The sequence below is a fragment of the Lingula anatina genome, chromosome 3 (assembly GCF_051362555.1).
Source record: "Lingula anatina isolate TDL-2025a chromosome 3, LinAna3.0, whole genome shotgun sequence".
Taxonomy (NCBI): Eukaryota; Metazoa; Brachiopoda; class Lingulata; order Lingulida; family Lingulidae; genus Lingula; species Lingula anatina.
In genome coordinates, this window is record NC_141769.1 from 28,971,621 (window position 1) to 28,994,493 (window position 22,873).

Genomic DNA, 22,873 nt, shown 5'->3' on the forward strand with positions numbered 1-22,873 from the left:
CTAGCCAATATGGAGGCAACATCAACCAGGGTAGCGTTCCTACTCTTCCAGGCGTAAAACCCTCCACCAACCAATATGGAGGCAACATTAAGCAGGGTAGCGTTCCTATTTTTACAGGCGGAAAACCCTCCACTAGCCAATATGGAGGCAACATCAACCAGGGTAGTGTTCCTATTTTTACAGGCGGAAAACCCTCTACTAGCCAATATGGAGGCAACAACCAACAGGGGAGCGTTCCTATTTTTACAGGCGGAAAACCCTCCACCAACCAATATGGAGGAAACACCAACCAGCATAGCGTTCCTATTTTAAAAGGCGGAAAACCTTCCATCAGCCAATATGGCAGCAACACCAATCAGGGAAGCGTTCCTATTTTTCCAGGCGTAAAACCCTCCACCAACCAATATGGAGGCAACATCAACCAGGGTGGCGTTCCTATTCCTCCGGGCGGAAAACCCTCCAGCAGCCAATATGGAGGCATCAACAAAAAGGCAAGCGTTCCTGCTCTGTCTTTGCCGACAGCTGGAAAAGTCAGAAAGGTTTCAATTATAGACCAAGACAAGAAAAAATATGTAGCTTTGCCCCCCTTGGTGAAAGGTGGAAAACCCGTTAAGGTCCATAAAAGAGGCAGAACCAACCAGGGCCAAGTTGCTCTAGAGAGAAACAAGTCCAGCAGGTTAGTAGGTGGAAATAACGGCGAGACCCGGAAAAGAAGCAAGTCCAGCCAAAGGAAGACTTCTTCTTTGATGACAGATGGAAGAAACGGTCAAATCCGGAAAAGAGGAAAGACCAGCCAAGGCAAGATATCCAACCTGCCTTTAAAAAGCAGTAAGATCCAGAACAGAGGCAAAACCAACCAAAAAATGTATACCCCGCCTTTTGCGACAAAGGAAAAAAACAGGAACAGAGGAAAATCCAACCATGGAAGCATTTCAATTCTGACAGCTGGAAAACCCTCAACCATGCAATATGGAGGCAACACCAACCGGGGAGGCATTCCTGCTCTGTCTTTGGCGACAATTGGAAAAGTCAAAACGGTTTCGAAAAAAGACCAGGGCAAGAAGAATTATGTTCCTATATTCCCCTTGGAGAGAGGCGGAAAACCCGTGAAGATCCAGAAAAGAGGCAGGACCAGCCAGGGTCAAGTTGCTATAGTTGCTGCTATAGAATCGTTAAAAAGCGCTAGTATCCAGAGGAAGGACAAGACTAGCACCTTAGAAAGAGAGATCCGGAAAAGAAGCAGGGCCAATCAAAGGAAGATTTCAGGCGGAAAATCCTCGAGTATCCAATATGGAAGCAACACCAACCAAGGAACTATCTTGACAAGTGGAAAACCCTCCGCCATTCAATACAACACCAACCAGGGAAATTACGGCGAGACCCAGAAGAGAAGCAGTAGCAGTCAAAGAACGATTTCTATTTTGCATCTAGCGACAGGTGGAAAAGCAAGTAAAATCCATAACAGAGGCAAGACCAACGAAGGTAAGCAATATATCCCGTCTTCTGTGGCAGATAGAAATATCAGGAAGAGAAGCAAGCCCAACCAGGAAAAGGTCTCTATTCTGCATTTGTTGACAGGTGGAAAAAAGGATAGTAAGCAGGACAAGAACAACCAAAGGAGGGTGCCAACAGAGGGTGTGGCGAAAGGTGCACCGCATAGCAAGACCCTGCAGGTAGGCAAAACTAACAAGAAACAGATTCACGTGAAGACTGTCGCAGGAGGCCGCATAGTGGCATTCAAACGAGATGTGCCTGCAGCAAGTAAGCCACAGGCTCTTGACACTTCTATTGTAAAAGTTAAATCAAAGGGATTGTCTTCAGTCATAGGAAGTGGTTCACAAAACGTAAATGCTTCTTATGGATCGTTGACTCTGCAAGGAGTGGCCAACCCAAATGTCAATGGAACATACCTGTTAATTGGCAGTTATGGATCTGACTCTAGCAAGGGTGTAAGTGTCCGATGGGTTCGTCATGACACAGTGTTTCCCTTCACCAGCTACTCCACTGGCAAAAACCCAAATTCTGACGGTCACCTAAAACCTCAGCCACCTGGCACTTCAGACCGGAGCTTCACACCGCAAAAACTTGTTACAATGTTAATGTTAAGAAGTGGTTCACAAAATGAAACTGCCTCTGACAAATCATTACACGTACCGCATGTCGCTAAACCGCATGTCAATGAATCAAAATTGATGGCCGTTGTTAATGGATTGTTAAATGCCCAACGAATCGCTGTTCCGTATGTCAATGAATCAGGAATCAATGATGATGGTGATGAAGGTTCAGGTTATTCCGATGGCCCAGATACACCACTCACATATGTCACTGATGCCCCTGCAGTCGGCGTTGGGCACGAAGAGTCAGATTCATCCATTTCTGCTAAGACATCAGGGTTCGTGGAGAACATGATTCCAGGCACCCTGTATGCGTCCGGTAACAAGGCAGGAAGCATAATGTACAGGGTACCTCGGAATAGCGAGGAAAGAAGCCGTTAGCTCTGACCAAACCGTGCCCTCTGTGCCCGTGAATAGAACTTGATCAAACCTCATTGTAGCACCAGCTTTTACAACAGAATTTACCTCTGACTTTCTTTTTTTTTGTTCTTATTCATTTAAAATTTAAAATTTTCTCTCTTTTTGGGTTCATGTTTTCTTATTATCCAACGGGATTAGTGTAGTAATTACCTTTGCCCTGTGCACGCGTTGTCCAACCTCGAGCCTATTTACGGCGGTGGTAATAAAGCTACGCCAAAAACACATTTACTTAGATTATTTTCTAACGCAATGCGTTGGCAAAGCGGTATGACAATAGACGTCACCTCTACTGCATTCAGCATCAATTTTGCTGGGAAGATGGGTATTGTGTTAGAAAATACCTTAAGAATAAAAAAAATCCCGAGCATAAATCTAATATTAGGATCGTTTCTCTTAATCGATTTTAGTTAACAATTAAAAAATGAATAACATTACACTCTCTTTTATCTGAAATAAAATGCCATAATTTTGAATGATGTCAGTTTATTTTTATTGGATGATTTGAATCAAGTAATGGATCGGTCGATGGTTTTGAATGAGAGAAATCGTTTTAACCTTTCTTAACCTGCTGTCGAGCGCCTGCAATGACTTAAAAGGTATTTTCCTTCGAGTACGCTTTCCAAGCTCGTAGTTAAAACTTACTTCCTGCTCTTGCTTTTGCAGTTCTGACCACGTGCCACGTACACCGGGTGTGGGATAGGTGCGCGCACCCCCTCGACTTCTTAAAGCAAAATGCATACTTATATCAAACTGAATTAATTAAGTCGAGGGCCGTGACCCATGTCAAGCGTTGCTTAATTTCAAGTGCACGATTTTGCCGTTATCTCCTCCGCATTGCTAATTTATCTTTATATTTCTGAATCTTTAACCACCGCACCTTAGAGGTTTCAAACGTTTTCTAAATTTCATCTATCACCGTAATTTAATTCAAGCAGCCAAAGTTTTAAATATGGCAATATTACAAGATCTTAAAACTTTAAATGTCAAAAAATATGTTCGTGCGCACGTGTTTTATGCATTGCTAATTGACAGAAGATTGCTTCTTTTAAGTTACAATGTGGACCTATATTTCTCCTTTCTGTAAGCCCCCTTGAGACTGCAACAGACGCAACTGTTAACGGATAAGAATCTTATCAAGATTAGCCCCTCCCTCAAACATAGGTAGTACAGAACTGTCAAGTGTTTTAGCAATTGAGTAAAATCTACATTTTTTGGACCACATCTCATAGAGGGTTTGCGAAACCATTATTGTAAAAAGAAATATAGAATCAATTATGAAAAATGTTACCATTTGAGCAATACGTAGTGACGCGTATATCTTAACTGTATCTTTTTAAAGGTAAATACACAAATAAAGTCCTGTCATTGGACAGCGCACTTGTCGAAAAATAGCGTGCTTGATATAATTTTGCTACGAGGAAGTGCAGCGGTGGGTGGTTACTGTCAAGCATCACAATTAGACTATCGCACAGGAAAAAAAATATACTTTTATTTAGGAATGCAACAGATAAGAAGAAAATAACCCCCTTTTGGAGTCCACGCATAAATTACAGCCCAAAAAGCGATAAGGAACCACCAATATTAGCGGGAATCGGAGACTGCCGTCTGCCTGGCGTTAATTTTCCATTAACTTGAAAAGATTTTGGTAAATGATTTCTTAAATGCTTTTTTATTTATCATTAAGCGACGAAATGGTTGCTATAGTCTAAAACACTTTTTATTCCTGCCCAAAACTGGGTGGTTTTTATGGGGCTTGCATTTATTTGTCTAGGATGTGGACAAAGTTTTGATGGGAATACGGATAATTCAGGCATTAATTTTGAGAATACGAGAAATAGGGAGGCATAAATTCAACCTGCACAGCCCCACCCATTAATACTTTCACGTTGTCTGATGCTCTCGGCTCTCACGCCTTGGACCTTTTTGCCAACCACGCATTAACTTATTCCCACGCCGTATTCGATTAAACAATGTTACATACATTATCAAGGATATTGCATTTTATGTATGTTTCATCCCTGTCTTCAAGTATGCATTTGTACAAAAAAAAAAAAAAAAAAAAAAAAAAAAAAAACTCACTATCTTTTTTTCAATTATTCTAACTCGTACTTAAACGAGAGCAACTGTTGTATAAAGCCAGAAAAGGTTTTTATATACACATGTACGTGAACGTGAGACACGATTGTTTTCTCTTTCTTCAACTCGTTAATTTTTTTTCAATTATTCTAATGCTTTGTACTTAAACGACTTAAACGAGAGCAACTGTTGTATAAAGCCAGAAAAGGTTTTTATATACACATGTACGTGAACGTGAGACACGATTGTTTTCTCGTTCTTCAACTCGTTAACTATGTATCTGGAATGCTTCCGTGGTAACGTTTTTTTTTTCGTCAGAGGGAGACAGTAGCACTTGCTGTGCCTCAATTATTGAAACTCTATTTCAAGACGTGAAGTTGCCAAATTACTATCTGATTTTGTCCTAGTTGACAGGCATTTGCTCATCTTCAATGTACCCTTCGTTTCATGCCATGTCGGTATGCCAGCGGAGATATTAGCTTGGTGATCACCGATCAGATCTTGACTTCCTCGTATTGAGGATCACCTTAAACGTAAAAACTCTGCACGTTCTGTACTCTTTTGTCTCAGTTCACACTGTGGCGTCGTTTATGGGAACGCCCTAATTTTAGTGTCTCGTTAACAGGAAGCAGTCCGGGTCACACGCAATTGCCACTTGTCACAATGTCACAATGTTTCTGAAATGATATGAGGGCAAAACCATCAGATTCATGACGTAAAGGGGGCATTAACAAATGGATGACATCATTAGACACGTTAAACATTTTATCATCTGATAATACAAAAACTGATAGCCTGTTAAGGATGTAGGCTGAGGAAAGGGGATACAGAGAAAAAGATACTTTTGAAACAAATTTGGGAGAAGGGTCTTTATAAAGTTTTAGCCTTTTCCTTTCTCTTAGTTCATCAAAAGTCTTAATTTTCCTTCAGCCATCGTCTAAAATTAGTGCCACAAATGGCGGTACAAATGACCTGCTTTCATGTATTGTTTTTGTCGTGTTAAGAGGGTAGAAGTTTTAAGTTTTTTTTCATAATTTTACATTTAATATGGAGATAATTGCATCCCTGTTTTATTACCTTTTTATTCCTGTCATCTGTCTCTTGGATAGCAACGCGATTATCCCTTGTAGCCTGGGGCTCCGTAACCCAGGTAACCGTTCCCATAGTTACCAGCCTTGATCCCGACGCCATAGTGTCCTCCTAGGTAGTAAGTTCGTGCATACGGCTCATACCCTCCGCCATATCCTAGGTCATGACCATAGCCATATTCGCCTTTGAGACCAGCTCCGTAGGGGCCGTACATACCGCCGTGTCCGCCCTTATATCCGGCGCCGTACGCTGAATGCGGGTACGGAGAGTACTTGTATTGCATTGGCTGTTTGGTCTCGTAATGGCCGCCACCGTGCGCCCAGTAAGGGGGTGGGGCTCCGTAAAAGGGTTTTTGATAGGGCATGGGGGGAGAGGAGTGGAAATATTTCTTTGGTGGTAGAGGGGGAGGGGGGTAATAAGGTTGAGGTATGGGGATGATGGGAGCCGGCGTGACATTGTTATTATTATTATTGTTGTTGACAGTTGGGAAATGTTTACCGTAGTCGATGAAATAACGAAATCTGCGATAACTGTGTTTTTTTGCTTCGTTGTCTTTGTATTCCGGGTCTAAGGGTTCCTTGTCTTTGTAACCGTACTTGAAGTAATCTGGATAGGAGTAGTCTATAGACTTAGATAGGCCGTACAGCGGGGGTGGGGCTACTGGAGGGCCGTAGTCAGGGTAGGAGTAGTCTGGTAAAGGACCTGCCGGCAAATGATAGGCAGTGGTCAGCGACATAATGGACAATGCGGACATCACCGCTGCCACAACCTTACTGGACAGTCCTGTAATTACATAAAGGTGAACATTTATTAATGCAGCTGACATGTTCACGTATCCAAGCAGACACAGGCACGCGCGCGAACGCACACACACACACACACGCACACGCACACACACACACGCACGCACGCACGCACGAGGTCAAGTGAAAGCGACAGACAGGAATACTGTTTTCACTACCTGTATACATGCACTTAATTCATAATTTAATTAGAACTAAATTTTATGAAATCATAACATATCCACTAAAATTTTAGTCCTATAGCAGCCGAATCTTTAATAAGATTAATTGATAAGAATATCCTAGGAACCATCAAACTAACTTGTTTAATGGATGCTAGATTGAACCAATTATTTCACCGATCTGAAAATGCATTAATATGAGCCAAAAGAATGATATGCTTCTAATTTGACATACTCTATTATGGGCCACAATGAAAGACAATGAAAAAGACATCAAAATCAATAAAGATTAAATAGAAGAAAATCAACATTTTGGTTCTTTGAATACGTAGAAAAAGAAATGTTAAAATTCAACGTTTTAAGAACGCTGGATAATTACCAAGGGTTCCCATGCCGGCGACCATACCAATCCGCTCAAAACTGTCCAGCACCAGGCGTTGTGTTCCTTAGTCCTCTTCAAGTCAACAATATGAACGCTTATCCTATCTTATTTGGGCAGGCAGTATAAAACTTTATCGGCATTTCATTAATTTGAATTTAATACAGGGAAATGTCAAAGCCTTTTTTAGCGAATACTTTTTTCTTTAGATGCTGGTGTCACGGTTAACGCCTCGTAATTGCTAATTGATATGTAATCTTTTATCATTCTTTGACCTCTCACCTTAAAGGTCATTGTGGTGTCGTACTTTTTGTCCAGAAATTCACATATTTCGAAATATTTTGACGATGATGATGCCCCTGTTTCTTAACGTTCACACAGTTTTACTCATAGATATTGGATACATGTACATGCGTAGTATCGATAACAGGACGAATTTGAATGCATTTTTTTTTCTCAAAGCAAACATTTCGATACATCGAGATAAAAAGTTTTTAGGAAAAAATGCAGTCAGTTATTTTTTATTAATCTTTGTTAAAAGTACACTATACGCGTTTGAAACATTTGAAATTAAATAATTAAGTAGAAATGATATAAAACATTGAATTTAAGGGCAGGGAAGGATCAAGTTTTAATTTGTGGTAGAAGAATTTCTTAAAGGTGAAAATCGATTTGGCGCGAATATCTCTGATGAGATAACTTTGAGTTGAATATTACCGTGTGTATCTTTGTCCTGCTCAGACTGCTCAGAGTTGAAAAAAAGAAGAATTTGCGAGGAAAAAATAAAGCGTATGGTATAAAAAAACAGTTGATGAGAAAGTATATCTGAAATATAGAAATTAAAGGATAAAAGAGCCATTCCAAAGTTAAAAACTGCTTTTTATCATAATGCGCCAAATCAGAATGAAATTAACACCGCGTAACAAAGGTTTTGATCTTTTTAACATGCAACAAGTTGTAGATTTTTTAAATCAGGACGCACAGCTCATTTTCGTGAAGCGTTTCAGTTGAAAGCAGTTTGTGGTTTTCTCAGCACGTTTGGTTCGTGCCGTGGTTTGACACAGGGTGGATTAGGTTGAACTACATATGATAACGAAGGCAGCTGGGTACTTGATTTATCTAGATACCTCGCTTGTCAAATTAATAAAAAAGTTAAAGTAAAACTGAAGTATGTCTTACTTTCTAAATAGTTAAGGCAGGCGTTCAAGAGGAAGATAATGTAACGATTTTATGAGACGAAATTATAGGGCGCCAACTCTGGAGTTAAGATTTTACGTGGACGTTAGCTAATGACACGGCTTAGTTATCAAAAATTGAAAGTGAATAATGATTATATTTATCAATATGACTAACTTTGCACAGACCACGTTAAGGAAATTCTGAAAATGTAAACTGCACTGCATTATTAACTGACAGAAAAGGGGTTTGCACGTCGCTTTGTTTTCGGTAAAAGATGAAATATCGGGTGCTCACTAGGTGGTGGCGAGAGAAAAAAATTCAAGTAATAATGACACGAGCATAAATGTCGTCGACAAGGCATATTTATTCACTGGCCTTAAAATAAGTTTGAAACATTTACAGTAATATTGACTAAGCGTAATGACTTTATCTCTACATTCGTGTACGCTGATGGCTGTAGATCTCCTCGTCATAGCTTCCAGTGTATTCTACAGCAGGTTAAATGTCTTTGTAAGATGGTTTTGTAGCAGCAATATGCTTTACTATATTCTACAGCATGTTCAACATTGAGGACTATTTCAAGGGTAGGGCATTATTGGTTAATGAGTTTGAAAAACAGTTAAACATTAAAGCGAAAGAGTTATAAAAAACGGCGATTTCACATCCTCAAAGTAGGCTCGTCAACAATGCCATAGGAATGTTAGTATCTCTTTGTAGGTGAAGATGCAGTCCTCTGTTATTCTTGTTCTACGTTCTGGGCGTGAAACAAATCCGTGATCTGCAAACAAAATGAAGTAAGTTGCATGAACGAGGAATTATATGATGCTCCAAGGAAATATATATATTTTTTTCGTAAAGAACAGCGGCCGTGGTAAATAACTGTTTCAAATGTTACATAGGCTTACCACAATGAAACAAAGCAATGCTGATGGCGAAATAAATACTGACCTTTTGTAAGGATCCGCCTACAGATAGAGAGCAGAGAAGTTAGGGTATCCGTAATTGTACGGCCCGTACCCAGGAATACCATATGCCGGGTATCCCACTCCAGGATAGGCTGTCCCGGGGTACACGTATCCCGTCACTGGGTATCCTGTCCCGGGGTATCCTGTCCCGGGATATCCCGTCCAGGGGTATCCCGTCCCGGGGTATCCTGTCCCAGGATATCCCGTCACTGGGAAACCATATTGTGAGTATATCGGCGGCTGCAAGCCATATGGGTCCCCGGGGTATGGCACGCCAGGCCCAGGGAGATGCAAGCAGAGTGCGAGATCTAGGCACGACAGAACTAATAGAACGGAGACATAAACCCTCAGCAAGTAAAGCATTTTGATTCGACAATTGCAACGGTACCTTAAGTACCACAAAGATTGAACGGGGTTCAGTTTAATTTATAGACTATTTTGGTGAAGGAGAGCCAGGGGCACCATGCAATTTATATATATATAGATATCGAGAAGGAAGTGAGTCACGCTTGATATCACATTTATAATATTATGCTTTCTAGTACACTAAGGCTCTGTTCTCACAACTTTTAGATCGATCTATCACCGCGGGGAGTCTCACTAGATTACTGTCAGATAATCCCCCTTAAGTGTCCGTCCCCGCCTACTACAAGCTTTAAGGGGTAATTAACTTTCGTGTCCGCCCGGCTGACAGCTATTTAGCGTGAACCCCCAGGGAGTTAGGTCGATCCAATGTAGGTCGATCTAATCTATGAGAATGGGGTGTAAGGCGTTGCTCCACTCACATCAGGCAGTTTTTAAGGCTAATTATAAGAAGCTGACACAAGGTCGCTGGACTAAAAGCGTTTGCTATGCTCATGTTAGTTATTATCAGATAAAATATAGTACAACACGATATCGTTCACCGCATTTATTTCATTGTTTTAGAAAAACCTATATTTGTCTAGCATGATGTGTTAATAAAATTACAATCGATGAAGTCATGAATCATGAGAAAACGGCCGAACTATATTTAATATGTCAATGAAGATAATTTTTTGTTGAAAAGGACAAATTTATGCTCGCCACCTTCACCTTTGTCATATACTGATAATAATAGTTCATGGCAGAATTCAAAATAGCTGTAATAAAGGTTCTCTTCAAACTATTGACAAGTTGGGAGATGAATGGACGGTTGATTATACGAGGCATGACCAAACTCTTCCCTGGTAAAAATGGCAAGATCTCATGGAGTAGGGGTCCTGGTGGCAGCCCTTGTGGTGCTACTGATGCTCCCTGGGGAAGACAGAATATGGAGGCACATATGGGTAGGCCTATATATATATATATATATATATATATATATATATATACACGACGGTAGTCTGCGTATACTCCCGCTTTCATGGTTACACCCAAGCCAGATCTGGACCCTATTTCTGTGGCAATGTACAGCATATGTACAGCAAAGGGGGGGGGGGGGGGGGGGGGGGGGGGGGGCAACCGGCCGCCGATTTACAACAAGCCGCAATTTTACAGCCAACCGCCAGTGCTACATGTACCTACGAACCCGCCGATACCATATAAAGGGTAGATAATTTATTGTGCACAATAAATCTGTAAGTTGCGTTCAGAAAGTTCACGATGCTGAATTTAATTTAGCTATTTGCGTTTTTCTATAAGATGAATGCCTATTTTAAATGTCAACTGATAAAACTACGAATTAGATAAAAAATTAATAAATCAGAGAAGAGAAGACTGTTTGAATAAATGAATGAAGCTTGAACACAATCTTAAATAATGATTTTCTCAGACCTAAATCTTTATTTTCAAAATAGAAGGGCATTTGCTTTTGTATGAAGGCAAGATTTCCGATATTTGCGATAGATGCCTCCAACACAATGTTTTTTGACCGTGTTGTGCTTATTTTGTTGCAATATTTTGCATCGATGATTTATTACTGGTCGACGTTTCTCGAAAAAGAAGTACTAACCATTTAGATTTTTTATATTATTTGAATGATATAGAACAGTATATGCTTATTGTATTATTGCTTCACTTAAACACCACAAAAACTAAATTTGGACAGTCGAAAAAGATTTTTAGCAGAAATGTTTTAATAATGTCGAACATCAGGAGCATCACATTGAATCGGTTTTATCATTTCCCAGTTTTGATAAAAACATCGTTTGTTCTCTGCAACAATTAAATTGACATATACACGGAGTTCACTCAGCACAACGTTTGTGCATAGTATCCAGCCACTTGGTTTTTTACATATTTTAATGGGAAAAAAACCTAAATGAATATTTGATGAATTGGAATAAAATTACAACATTTGTAGAAAAAATATTTACAATGTCGGGGATGATTAGGGCGGACATCTACGTAAACATATAGGTGGCTAAAAATTCAATACATTGTGCGGACTAATGATCCTTTATTGAACGAGATGAACAAATAGTTGTGGTACATCTTATTTTTTGCCACTTGGTAGATTTCTTTTGTCCGTTAAGGACAATGTTTTTGTAATACAATCTATTTGATTATTGTTCCAAATTGTAACCCCGACCGCTTGTCCATAAATGATACGCAAGTCAATAATGCCAATGTTTTTTCGTGTAATGTGTCTTTCTCATCATGGCCGAAATTTGTACAGTGTATTGCTTTTGCGAAGCCGAAAATTCTAGCCTTTGAAATAGAACTTTAGAGAAGTCATCCGTAGAAGTCATCTGTAGTATAGTCGTTCTGGTCAAAGCCGCTGGTTTCTAGGTACCTAAAAGTATTAAAAAAAGATGTAAGTGCGTGAAACATCACAAATAAAAAGTGCATTCTTAATTTGGGAAATGGCTATATTCTTAATGACTGATCTTAGTCTTAGTCGTATTGAAAGGTATTGGTATATTTGCATGCCAACATAATCTGGCTATCGCTTCTCCTCCCTATAATTTAAACAGCAGTCAATAATTACCTTGGGACAAATTTTACCCAGAACTCCGAAGGTTTCGAAGGTAGATGAAGAGCCTTACGAGAGAGCGTGGGTCGGTCCGTGCCTTGTTGTACAAGAAAATTCGAAGTAGATATCTCTGAAGCGGTGGGTCGTAGGTGTAGCCCAAGTAACCTTCTGATGACACAGGCGTTGTGACACAAAGCAGAAGCCATGCCATGGCCAACAGAGCGCACCACTTCTGAACGGCTGCCATTACGACGCTGAGGCTTTTGAAACGGTGCAAATTTTGTGCAACGTTGTGAATATATAGGGCGGTAAGTTAATTCTATATCAACGATGAGAACAAAATCATGGTATTTTTCGAAGCTTATCAGTGCCACTTGGATGCCTCACGCAATATTAAATTTTGTGATGTCCAATTAAATCATACACAATGTCTAGACGGCAGTATTTTGGCACAGGAGGGTAATTTTGAAACTCTAAAGACAGGGGTCTGTTTTACATACAGGGGTCATGGTAACTTGGGAAAGTGCCATTATTATTTCGCAAGACGATAAACGTGCCCGTGAAGTTCAAAGTTGAGGGCGTTTTTGTTTTTTTTTTTTCCACTTCTACACCTTACAGATAATGGTTGTCAAGAACAAATTCTCACGTCAAGTGTAGTTGAAAAATAAAAGCAATTTATAGATTAGTAAAGATGCTGACACCGGAACTTGTGATCGAGTGACGTAATCACACCGTTTTATCGAAAAGGTTATACCTTAACTAGCTCAGGAATGATTTTGAGAATGGACCTTTAAGTCCTGCCTATGCCATCTCTTATTACTTATTGCAGGACGGTCCATCAGTGAGACGGTAAAAAATGCACCTTTTATGATATCCCTTCCATTTTCTTCTTTCTTTCTTTCTTTCTTTTTTTTTTTTGTACGTATTTTCCAATTCTTTCAAATTTCCTTTATAAATGGTACCATGCATACCATGCTAAATTAACAAAGCGTCGAGACTGAAAGTACTAATGCATTGCTTTTACCTGCTATAATGTTTTCAAGTCAGCATTATTCTGATTGTACTGCTCAGTTTTAGTTTATGAACTGCATAACAAAGACTAAAATTTGACTGAGAGAAAAAAATCTTTATTGAAAGACAGTCCAATGTAAAACGTGACATTTCAGCTGCACGCCAGTCCACAATAAACAACACAGCAGAAACCTTGAAGAGTCCATGTGCAATGTTTGCGTTTCTCCAAGCTTAGTTAGTTCATCTGAGACTGTACTGCACATTGGCAAGAGTTTTAACTTCCGTAGTCTATAGGAAATCCACTGTTTACAAATAAACAGGTTTTCTTGACTCAGTCTAGACGATATTGTTATGTTGTAGATGGCTCAACCGTTTCTCTGCGCATCGCCGTCTGGAACGAAAAACGTCGGTAAGATTATTCACCACAGACTGTGACGGCAAGTTGGCCAAGAAGATGCAGTGATAAATGATTACAATGAAAACTACAATTATAATAAAGGCAATAAAATAGTATAAGATTGGATTAACTGCTTTGTTATGTTGTCTCTTTTCGGATTTAAAACAGAAAAATTGTACTAAAATTGTAAACAATATTCATAATGAAGATTTTTGTCAGCAGCCGTTACGACCAATAAGGAAAATCAATTACAATTAAAGGTCTCATTGTAGCACTACCCAGTACATCAGAGGTTCCTCGTAATAAGATATAATAAAAAATATTAATTGTCACATTACACTTAAGGAAACACTCATATACCGTTTTCTATCGTAACAGATCACTGCCCAAACTCGTATGTAATAAATTTAATGATATCCAACACACTCACGTACCAGCCGTGGCTCGAGCTTAACCCTTGTAAGGGAATGGGTGTGGATAGTAAGGCCTCTTGTAGTAGGGTCTGTAAATTGGTCTGTAAATTGGCCTGTAGATTGGTCTGAAGTAATTCCCATGGTAGATACGACCACGTCCATTGTAGTTGTCATAATAGTAGCCCCTAATTCCCAGCTCCCCGGACACAGAGCACAGGAGCAGGGTGGTCAAGGCGAGGACAGCGAGCAGCTTCTGGAAACTAGCCATCGTGGTGGAGATCTCTTAGATGGAGGTGTCAGGATTCTCTCTCCCGTTTTTATAGACTTGGCCAGCACCGCTAATCACGATGGTCCGCCGTCCTCACGGCAACAGTCTGGCGCAGAAAAAACATTTGTCATTTTTTGATGGGATGTAAGCGATATTTAATGGTAGGTTGTGTTTTAGATCGTTTCAGAAGTGCTTCATTACTTGTGTCACGAAAAGAATAATGATTATTCCAGAGAACTGGTATTGTGAGTGGATGTTCTGAGAATCACCATTATTGAAGAGAGAGAGATTAAGAATTAAGTAATGGTATCATCTGAGAAATAGCAAAATAACCCTGTTGTGAATGGGACAAATGTGTCCATTTACTAGAAAACCATTACAAATGATCAGATTCAAAAACATTATAATTAAAGATAATAAGTGCTGTCCAATGGGGATCATCTGCTTTTGCTTTAATCGAGGCCATCTGTACTACATGATGTCATACGTGACAGGGGCGTAAGGGGAGGACAGCTTCTGAACGACAGAGGTTGAAACTCAGACAGGTAAATGCCAGTGTGACAGGAATGAAAGTCCGCTAGAAACCATAGTCCGCTTCCTATCACTTAGTACAGGTGACATTCGTCCTATATACTAACCTCAATTCTCCAACTAACCCTAAACTGTACTAATCATAAGGCAGCCGCCCAGACTTCCATTCCTGTAACACCGGGAATGTCTTTAAAAAACAATACAAGAGTCTGCCAGTATACTGTATGTACAAGGTGACGTCCAAAACATGGTGAAATCGTACTATTTTGCAGTCAATAGTAATTCAACAGAAACTACGAAAACACAAACAAAATGCGGAAACATTCGTTGTGCTTTGTAGTCTTATGAGATTCATTTTTTCCATCCAAAAGAAAACGAAGTAAAAGATGTTTAACTACCTGTATGTGCAGAAATTTTCAACTGCTCTTTGCTAACATAATTTTTTTGTGTTTTCATGTCCACAGAAATAAATACAAAATCCTTTACAGTGTCCAGTGATAAAAAACATGCTGTCAGTTTTGATAAAATGATTCGTCTAGAGATTTTTAAATATTGAAATAGGTCAAAGGTGAGACTAATGAGACTTCGGGAATGTGGGTGGCCTTTAAACAACTGGGGCTCGAATGTAAAGAGAAAACTTCCCAAAAATTAAAGACATGGATAAATCGTCGCTTTCATCGTTGGGGCACCCGAACCACGGCACGTCTCATAATAATTACAAAGCCCCAGACATAAAAAGCTGACAATTCAATGTCAGAGGTCGTCATCAAGAAAAGTGTTAAGAGGTGTTTGATTATTGGTCATATTTCCACTTACTGTCATGTACAATGAATGGAACGTTTATATTTAGAATAATGATGACAATGTGACTCGAACCTCTCAGTCCTGTTGTGTGTATCTGATGGAGTAAATGTTACCTAATTGAAAAGTATCAGTTAATGAATCACCCCATGGGTGTCACTAACACGCTCGGTAGGGAGGTTATCGGAACGGCCATCTGGCAACTAAGAAGTCAAGTAACCGCAGGTGCTGTGATAACACGTAATGTGTGGATGTGGCTGTCTCTCACGGTGCTGGGGACAAAAAGGTTGTTTCAGTTTACGTGTGCAGAAATAGTATCCGGGGGAAAAAAACTGATGTAGACTGTCTTCATTTCGTCAGTGAGATGAGAGATTTGGAACTTAAACTGGGTAACAATAAATTGATTCATGTAAAATGGTGCATTCAACTGTCTAAGTTGATATCTCATCTGAGTAATTATAGCGTAGGGCAGTTTTTGGCGTATTTCTCTAACCGCCGAGTGAGACGAGTGTTGAATATTTCGAGCCTGATCAGAAAGGCGCTCCACTATCTACGGCGTTGATTTTTGAGCATAACATTTTCTCTGGGTGTCACAGTACAGAAATGTGCAAGAATATCTAAAGAAACATTAATCTCATTTCTGTGACCTTGTAGGGGGCAGGAGGGCCCACTTTCGGTCAAAACGTGCTGCCTACATGTACAAGGTCATGCATTCCCAAAATTTTAATATCGCATGTCCTATATACTTAACCCACAAAATATATATTGATGATTAGATTTATAGGTATAATAGATTTATAAGTATACTTAGCTTTGCTTTATTTCATGTGTGTGACATCTTATTTTCATATTTTGCGATGTTATGATTTTTCCGATATGTAGTTTATATTCATATATTCATAAAGTAACAAAAACATTCAAACCAGCTGTTTTTATTCTTTTTATATATATTTATATATTTAATTCTACATAATTATTAAAATTGCTGGCGTTTACGCAGCCTTAAAGGGTACTTCGTTTTTTCGTACATATGATTTTTCAGAAATCTTTTTTACTATATTATGCGGTCCAAGCCAAGGCATTTCCCCTTTCTGTCTTTTCTGTCTCTTTTAGGGCCCTTGGTGCTTACAGGTATTACTGAATAAAAATAACTTTGAAAATAAATAAATAATGAAAAAGGACAATTCTAACTAAATAAGTACATTTAAAGGGATATATTTTATAAATGTCAGTTCATAATTTGAACAAATTTTATTTCTTTTCACAGGTAAAGAAGAAGAAGTAATTCTATAACATATATACATATTTAATGTTTTTTTCTTATGGGCATGCTTCTTTTGTCCTTTTTGCACATTTTCAATTTTTCTTTTTAAGTTTCATTTCCAACCGATTCTCTCAACCCGGTTATCCTGTCACTAATTTCCCCTTGACATTCTTGTTCTGTAGGTTTGTTATCTTAATCTTCCTCATTAATATCTTTTGAAAAATAAAGGTATTATACCGATAGCAAGATATGTCTGTGTGTGAGTGTGTGTGTGTGCGTGTGTGTGTGTGTGCGTGTGAGTGTGTGTGTGTGCGTGCTTATGTTTGCGATCTTTATACCTAAATGCACCGTTTACGCTGGTAGATCAAACGAACAAACAAGTGTAAGACTGAGCCGTTGCATGGGATCGAACATGCATCTTCCCATACTAACCTTTTTGACTTGCAAGCTAACCACTATTACACACAAGAGACGATCTGATCAAATTTGGTTTTTCCATCATATTTATAGCTCACTATGCAATGAATTGTATACTTGTAACATTTCAACATGTTATTGCATAATGCTAGGACTTCAAAATAGACGGCGTAGATTACTGTCATAGGTTGAGCAGGATTAAAAGTCTGGGAATGATGCAAGTCCTACCTATTATATCAGTAAAAATTATAATAGTGAGCCAGGAGCTAAGGTCCTACTAGAACTACTGTTCCTAGGTAATAAAGTATGGTCCGTAGGACTTGGTTAACTGTTCCGCCATTTCTACTGACATTTGCTCCTTTAATTAAATATCAAAGCCAACGGTAATTACATAAAATGTTTTAATTATTATTATATTTTGACAGAAATATTGTCGGTAGAAATGTAAAGCAGCTACTTGAAACAAAATACTGAGCATTTCCCACATTTCTTCCCACATTAATCAGTATTATACATCTTAGCATTTGTACCAGCGAACCATTTAGATTTATCCTTGATTACTATGGCTAAACCACAGACGATATCATATTTTTGATCACACGAGCATTTGTCCCTGCGTTTATAGTTGACTCAGATCGATATGTGCTTAGTGACAACCAAAGTGTGTTAGTTGAGCTTCTTTATTGCAGTTGCTGTCCAGCATTTCTTCAGTCTCACGCAATGACCTCTGTCGCAATCAGGAGTCTCCTTATACAGGTGATAATTATTATATTATCGACATCAGTGTCGATACGTCATAGACAACATTGAAATAACCAATTATAACAGATTTGACAAGATACGTTATAATAAGCACGAGGCCTATCTTATATAATCTATAAAGAGATCTTTATAATAACGTATCTATTAATTTTAAAACAGAAACAGAAACAGAAATACTTTTATAGCTTTTTTTAAAAGCTTTAAACTTCAGATGAATGATCTTATATCAGGACAAAACCAAACACCTTTGTCAGAATTAACCTCATTATAAGAATAAGATTAAAAAAAACATAATACGAAATAAAATATTCCGACCTTGTACAGCAAAGGAATGAAAAAAAAAACAAAAACATGAGCACGACCAGAAAACAAAAGAATACATATCACATAAACGTTTATTGTTACCCAGTCCAAAAACTGCAAACAAAATGTGTTTATAATCTTGTCGAATGAAGCAAATGGCTCTTACTGCACTATACATATGTAGCATTTGAGAAATAGGCGCTAATGACCATAGCATCTGAATAATCGTTGTGAAGCAGAACGCGCAACTCGAAAATCAAACCACATGTATTCGTCAAAATAATAATAAATATAATTATAGTTCAATGAACTGGTATATAAGACACTGAAAAAAATGAAAAGTGAGAGCAAAAAGCGAAAACAGATCACGGCATTTTAATGGAAGTCTTATTTTCATGACAACAACAATTTTTGGTGTGCCTCCATGCAAGCAGCATTATTTATCTATATGTATAATTGATACCCGGTAAGTGTATACATGTACTAATGAAACGGGCCCTCTCTCGGTATTCAGTTCAAATATGAACTAGCGTCCGGGTAGGTTTTACTGGTTCTACTGGTGGAGCTTTTATAGAGAGTGGATGATGCATCACAGATTAGTTAAAGCTTGAACGCGTCTTTGGTCCCTTGTGGTCAAACTGCAATGAAAACATTGTCTTTGTTACAATAGTACACATTGTGCTCTGAAAATTGAAGTTGATTCACATAGTCTTACTTAGTTTAAAGGTGACACAATATGGAGAGGATAGGTAATAAAGTTATTTTAAACAAAACAAACAGAAACGACCGTAAGGATTGATGTTCAGTATTATTATATCAGTCATAAAGGAATGACAAAAAATAAACGACAGTGACCAATAGTCAAATAAATGTGGAATTTAAAAAAATGTCTTCAGTAATGTCTACAGTACCTTAGATCTAATAGCGAGTGTTTCGTAAGCTATTGGGTCCATATGTTGGTAGCCCGTATCCGGTTCCATACCCGCCGTAAGGGTTACTAAACTGTTGAACGCCGTATGGGTTAGCATTTAGCGGTTGGGCCCCGTAAGGACTGCTGTACTGCTGTGAACCATATGGATTGCCATACTGCTGCTGGGCACCGTAAGGGTTACCGTACTGCTGTTGGGTCCCGTAAGGGCTACTGTACTGCTGTTGGGGTCCATATGGGTTGCCATACTGCTGCTGGGCTCCGTATGGGTTGCCATACTGCTGCTGGGCCCCGTAAGGATTGCCATACTGCTGCTGGGCTCCGTAAGGATTGCCATACTGTTGTGGGGCTCCGTAAGGATTTCCGTACTGCTGTTGGGCCCCGTATGGGTTACCGTACTGTTGTTGGGCTCCGTATGGGTTGCCGTACTGTTGTTGAGCTCCGTATGGGTTGCCGTATTGTTGTTGGGCCCCGTAAGGGTTGCCGTATTGCTGTTGACCCCCATAAGGGTTACCGTACTGTCCTTGGCTCCCGTAAGTTGGCTGTCGACCGGCTGAGGGCGAGGTAACTTGGGCAGGGGCGTTTGCTCCGTACTGGCCGCCAGCGCCACGAGGGATGTTACCAAAACTTCCTGGAACCAGAATTTTACATCAGTTACATCTCATGTACATTGGCACGAATCGCACATAGTTATCAAATACGACGAAAACACTAATAAAAGCATTTCATTAACGAAATAAAACTAACATCAGTATAGTGATCTCATTTCAAAAAGTGACACAAAAGCAGCGTACTTTCTCGTGTTCACAAAATATGGTCGCATTGTTTGTAAGTATGAAAATGTAAGGGACTGTATATCGTTTGTGATCTGTATTCTAGGTACATGTGGCCGTTCAAGCAAAGGCCAAATTATGCAAAACTGGTCCTTAAACCACGTAAAGTGAATTTTTACTTTGGCACCGGACTGACCAAGTAGTAAAACCTATTAACAAACGGACGGGAACATAATCTACAGGTGCAAAAACACACACGCACACACACACACACACACGCACACACAATCACACGCACAAGAACACAGACACCTATTTTACCTTGATATACACTGTTCACACCGCCCTGTGACGACAAATATCCCTGCGAGTCATAATCATGCTGATTACGGGGCAGGTATGGATAGTTAGCCTATAAAATAAAGAATTATAACAGAATAGCTCAAACATTTATAAGAAAATAAATGAGTCTATTTGTCTTCTGTGTATTTTTTTTATCTTCTTAATGAATGAGTGTAGACCATGGCTGCTATAATGGCCAGCGTTCTCCACTTTCTTTTAGACTAGAATCGTCTAAAACGTTCTATGATAAAGCGGCTACGTGCGAAAGCTGTTTTTTATTCTAATTTCCGTGATAAAAATTTAACAAAGTCCATTACAGGTTGCCGTAACCATGATATATTTTTCAAATTTCTTATTATTGCCGACTAAAAAATTAATTTGATTTTTACGTTTAAACGATTGAATTGCCAAGCTGCTATTAAGCGACTAGTTGGGATGAAAATTAGTAGACAAACTGATAATTTCAACAAATAAAGTTCAATGACATCACAAAGTAACCAATGTACAAAGTAAATGATATTGTAGAGACAAATAGCCGGGTAAACTGGGTCGCGGACCAACTAACTTCCCTCACAGTGTCTGCCTACGCATCATGTCTGCGTATAGACGACGACCTACCTCTCCAATGTACCCGTGTGTGGACTGCAGTAGTGCAAGGACAGCCACCACTACAGAGGTCACTCCCAGACAGCCGTGGTTCTTCATCTTGTTCCAGGAGCTGTTTCTTGCCCCAGCCTGTCCCGTTAAATGTGACGATCCCGTGGCCAACAATGACGGATTTAATGTTGGGGGACGTGGAAAAGAACGCGCGCACCTTGGCCAGTAATCATATTCACGTTTTCGTTTAAAAAGTTCCTGGTTACTTAACTAGGAATTAGGACATGATCCCCCCCAGGACTGTCATTACCTCGATAGCAACTGCCCCAGTGGGGAATACATTAACATTTAATTCGAGCTCCGCAGAAAGAAGGGTTAAGATAACGGGTTTATTAGCATAGATTTGTCACGCATCCATTAAAATATAGACTTTTAAAATTGTTGCCACTTGAGATACAGTAATTTCCATGTCTACTTACTACCATTTTTGTGCGTGCACAACTTTACCATTAGCTTTTCATTAATCCATGACGGCAAAAGTTAACGTAAGGACAAAATGTACCGCATAATTAAGAAGATATTATCAGCAATCTCGTATGTAAATAGTTTTCTTTCCTATCAGTAATAGAAGGCTGGGTATGATATTCTAACGACTTGAAAATGCATCTTTCTATCAAACGAAATGTTGTGTACGTGGCTGATGCGACACGTTGTTCAGTGTTTCATTGTACATGTAGTTCTAAGCACAATGATGCAGTGGGCAGCAGCGTTTTTAAATACGCATTCAAATCACTGAAATACGTCTAGTTCAAATACAATTATAAATGCAACTCTTTTAATTTATGACTGAACACCCTGAGAACATTTCAAGTTAAAAGTTATTATTTTTTTCAATGAATTAAGCAGTCATTTTTTTTATTCAATCAACAACTAGAATTGAAATTATTAACTCGTACGGACAATATTTCGATATTAATTTAGAGCATCTCCATCATGAAAGTGCCCAGGTGAATAGCTTCCATCCAGGAGAAATACGCTAGTCTGATATCACGCCCACTTCTCACTGCTTTCGATTTAATATACCCCCCCCCCCCACTCTCTCTTGACTATTGTCAATATGCGCTGTTAAAAACGTTTGAAGAAAATATGCCAAGGTTTGGTCCTGACATTACTTGTAAGTTGTACAAGAAAGACAACACTTTAAAAGTCAGTCTCTCTCTCTCTCTCTCTCTCTCTCTCTCTCTCTCTCTCTCTCTCTCTGTGTGTGTGTGTGTGTGTGTGTGTGTGTGTGTGTGTGTGTGAGAGAGAGAGAGTGAGAATGAATAACATAATTCCACAGAAGTCTTTGCCTGGACTGGGGAAAAACATTGCACATGTTTCAGATCCGATATTCCTACGAAAGTGGAAAGGGAAAACGCGACTTTTTGCTATACTGTGTTAATGAATGCTTTGAAGGCCACGTGAATTGTTACAACAGCTTGTTAAATCAAACCGTTGAGATGCCAGAGGTGATATCATGTCCCGGTCCTAAGCGAGCCCCCTGTACATGTTCTTTCGTTTGAAAGGTAAAGTCCATGAAATTAATGCCTTTGGAGTAGATAATCTAATTGTGAAATCATCCGACTGTGGGTCTTTTGCAATAGTGAACCTCAAAGACTTGTTTATAGGGCCAATATAGATTAGCTATATGTAAAAGTCAATGATCCGCTACTTTTACTACGTACGGTTTATACACATTGCTGGAATCTTAGGATGTGTTCACAATGAAACTTTTACTACTTCCGTAGGTGGTTCGAACAAACTTCGCAGGGACTCTCGCTGAATGCAATCAGATTAAAAGATTAACGAGGACATTTTGTCCGGTTGGGTAGGGCGTGACCTTCGTGAGGTAATACAACCATTGGAGTTACTTAGATAAAACGATTTTTGGTCGCGTACCTTAGTG

General features: G+C 39.2%; 2 protein-coding genes and 2 long non-coding RNA genes across 4 annotated transcripts; all 4 read right to left on the reverse strand.

Moving 5' to 3' along the window:
• Positions 1–4,755: 4,755 nt before the first annotated feature.
• Positions 4,756–7,055, reverse strand: LOC112041336 (uncharacterized). The gene is made up of 3 exons (XM_087008771.1): positions 7,043–7,055; positions 5,688–6,482; positions 4,756–5,287 (listed from the first exon to the last, which is right to left on the reverse strand). Exons 1-2 carry the CDS (start codon positions 7,053–7,055, stop codon positions 5,728–5,730), a joined length of 768 nt encoding a protein of 255 aa, XP_086864897.1. The 3' UTR covers positions 4,756–5,287; positions 5,688–5,727.
• A 4,534-nt stretch (positions 7,056–11,589) lies between these two features.
• On the reverse strand, positions 11,590–12,536 carry LOC147763177 (uncharacterized). The gene is made up of 2 exons (XR_015333663.1): positions 12,137–12,536; positions 11,590–11,941 (listed from the first exon to the last, which is right to left on the reverse strand). It is a non-coding gene; the product is annotated as an uncharacterized LOC147763177 (long non-coding RNA).
• Positions 12,537–13,226: 690 nt separating this feature from the next.
• Positions 13,227–14,516, reverse strand: LOC147763178 (uncharacterized). Its single transcript, XR_015333567.1, has 2 exons — positions 13,964–14,516; positions 13,227–13,523 (listed from the first exon to the last, which is right to left on the reverse strand). It is a non-coding gene; the product is annotated as an uncharacterized LOC147763178 (long non-coding RNA).
• A 3,846-nt stretch (positions 14,517–18,362) lies between these two features.
• LOC106160001 (uncharacterized) lies at positions 18,363–21,142 on the reverse strand. The gene is made up of 4 exons (XM_087009296.1): positions 20,950–21,142; positions 20,311–20,401; positions 19,200–19,847; positions 18,363–18,926 (listed from the first exon to the last, which is right to left on the reverse strand). Exons 1-3 carry the CDS (start codon positions 21,034–21,036, stop codon positions 19,207–19,209), a joined length of 819 nt encoding a protein of 272 aa, XP_086865422.1. The 5' UTR covers positions 21,037–21,142; the 3' UTR covers positions 18,363–18,926; positions 19,200–19,206.
• Positions 21,143–22,873: the final 1,731 nt, after the last annotated feature.

What these genes read in the sequence shown, in the direction of transcription:
- LOC106160001 (XM_087009296.1), bottom strand. Translation starts at nt 21,036, where the DNA reads ATGAAGAACCACGGCTGTCTGGGAGTGACCTCTGTAGTGGTGGCTGTC. An exon ending in CACACGGGTACATTGGAGAG is followed by an intron (nt 20,402 to 20,949) that starts GTAGGTCGTCGT and finishes TTTATTTTATAG; the next exon opens with GCTAACTATCCATACCTGCC. An exon ending in TGTGAACAGTGTATATCAAG is followed by an intron (nt 19,848 to 20,310) that starts GTAAAATAGGTG and finishes TTCTGGTTCCAG; the next exon opens with GAAGTTTTGGTAACATCCCT.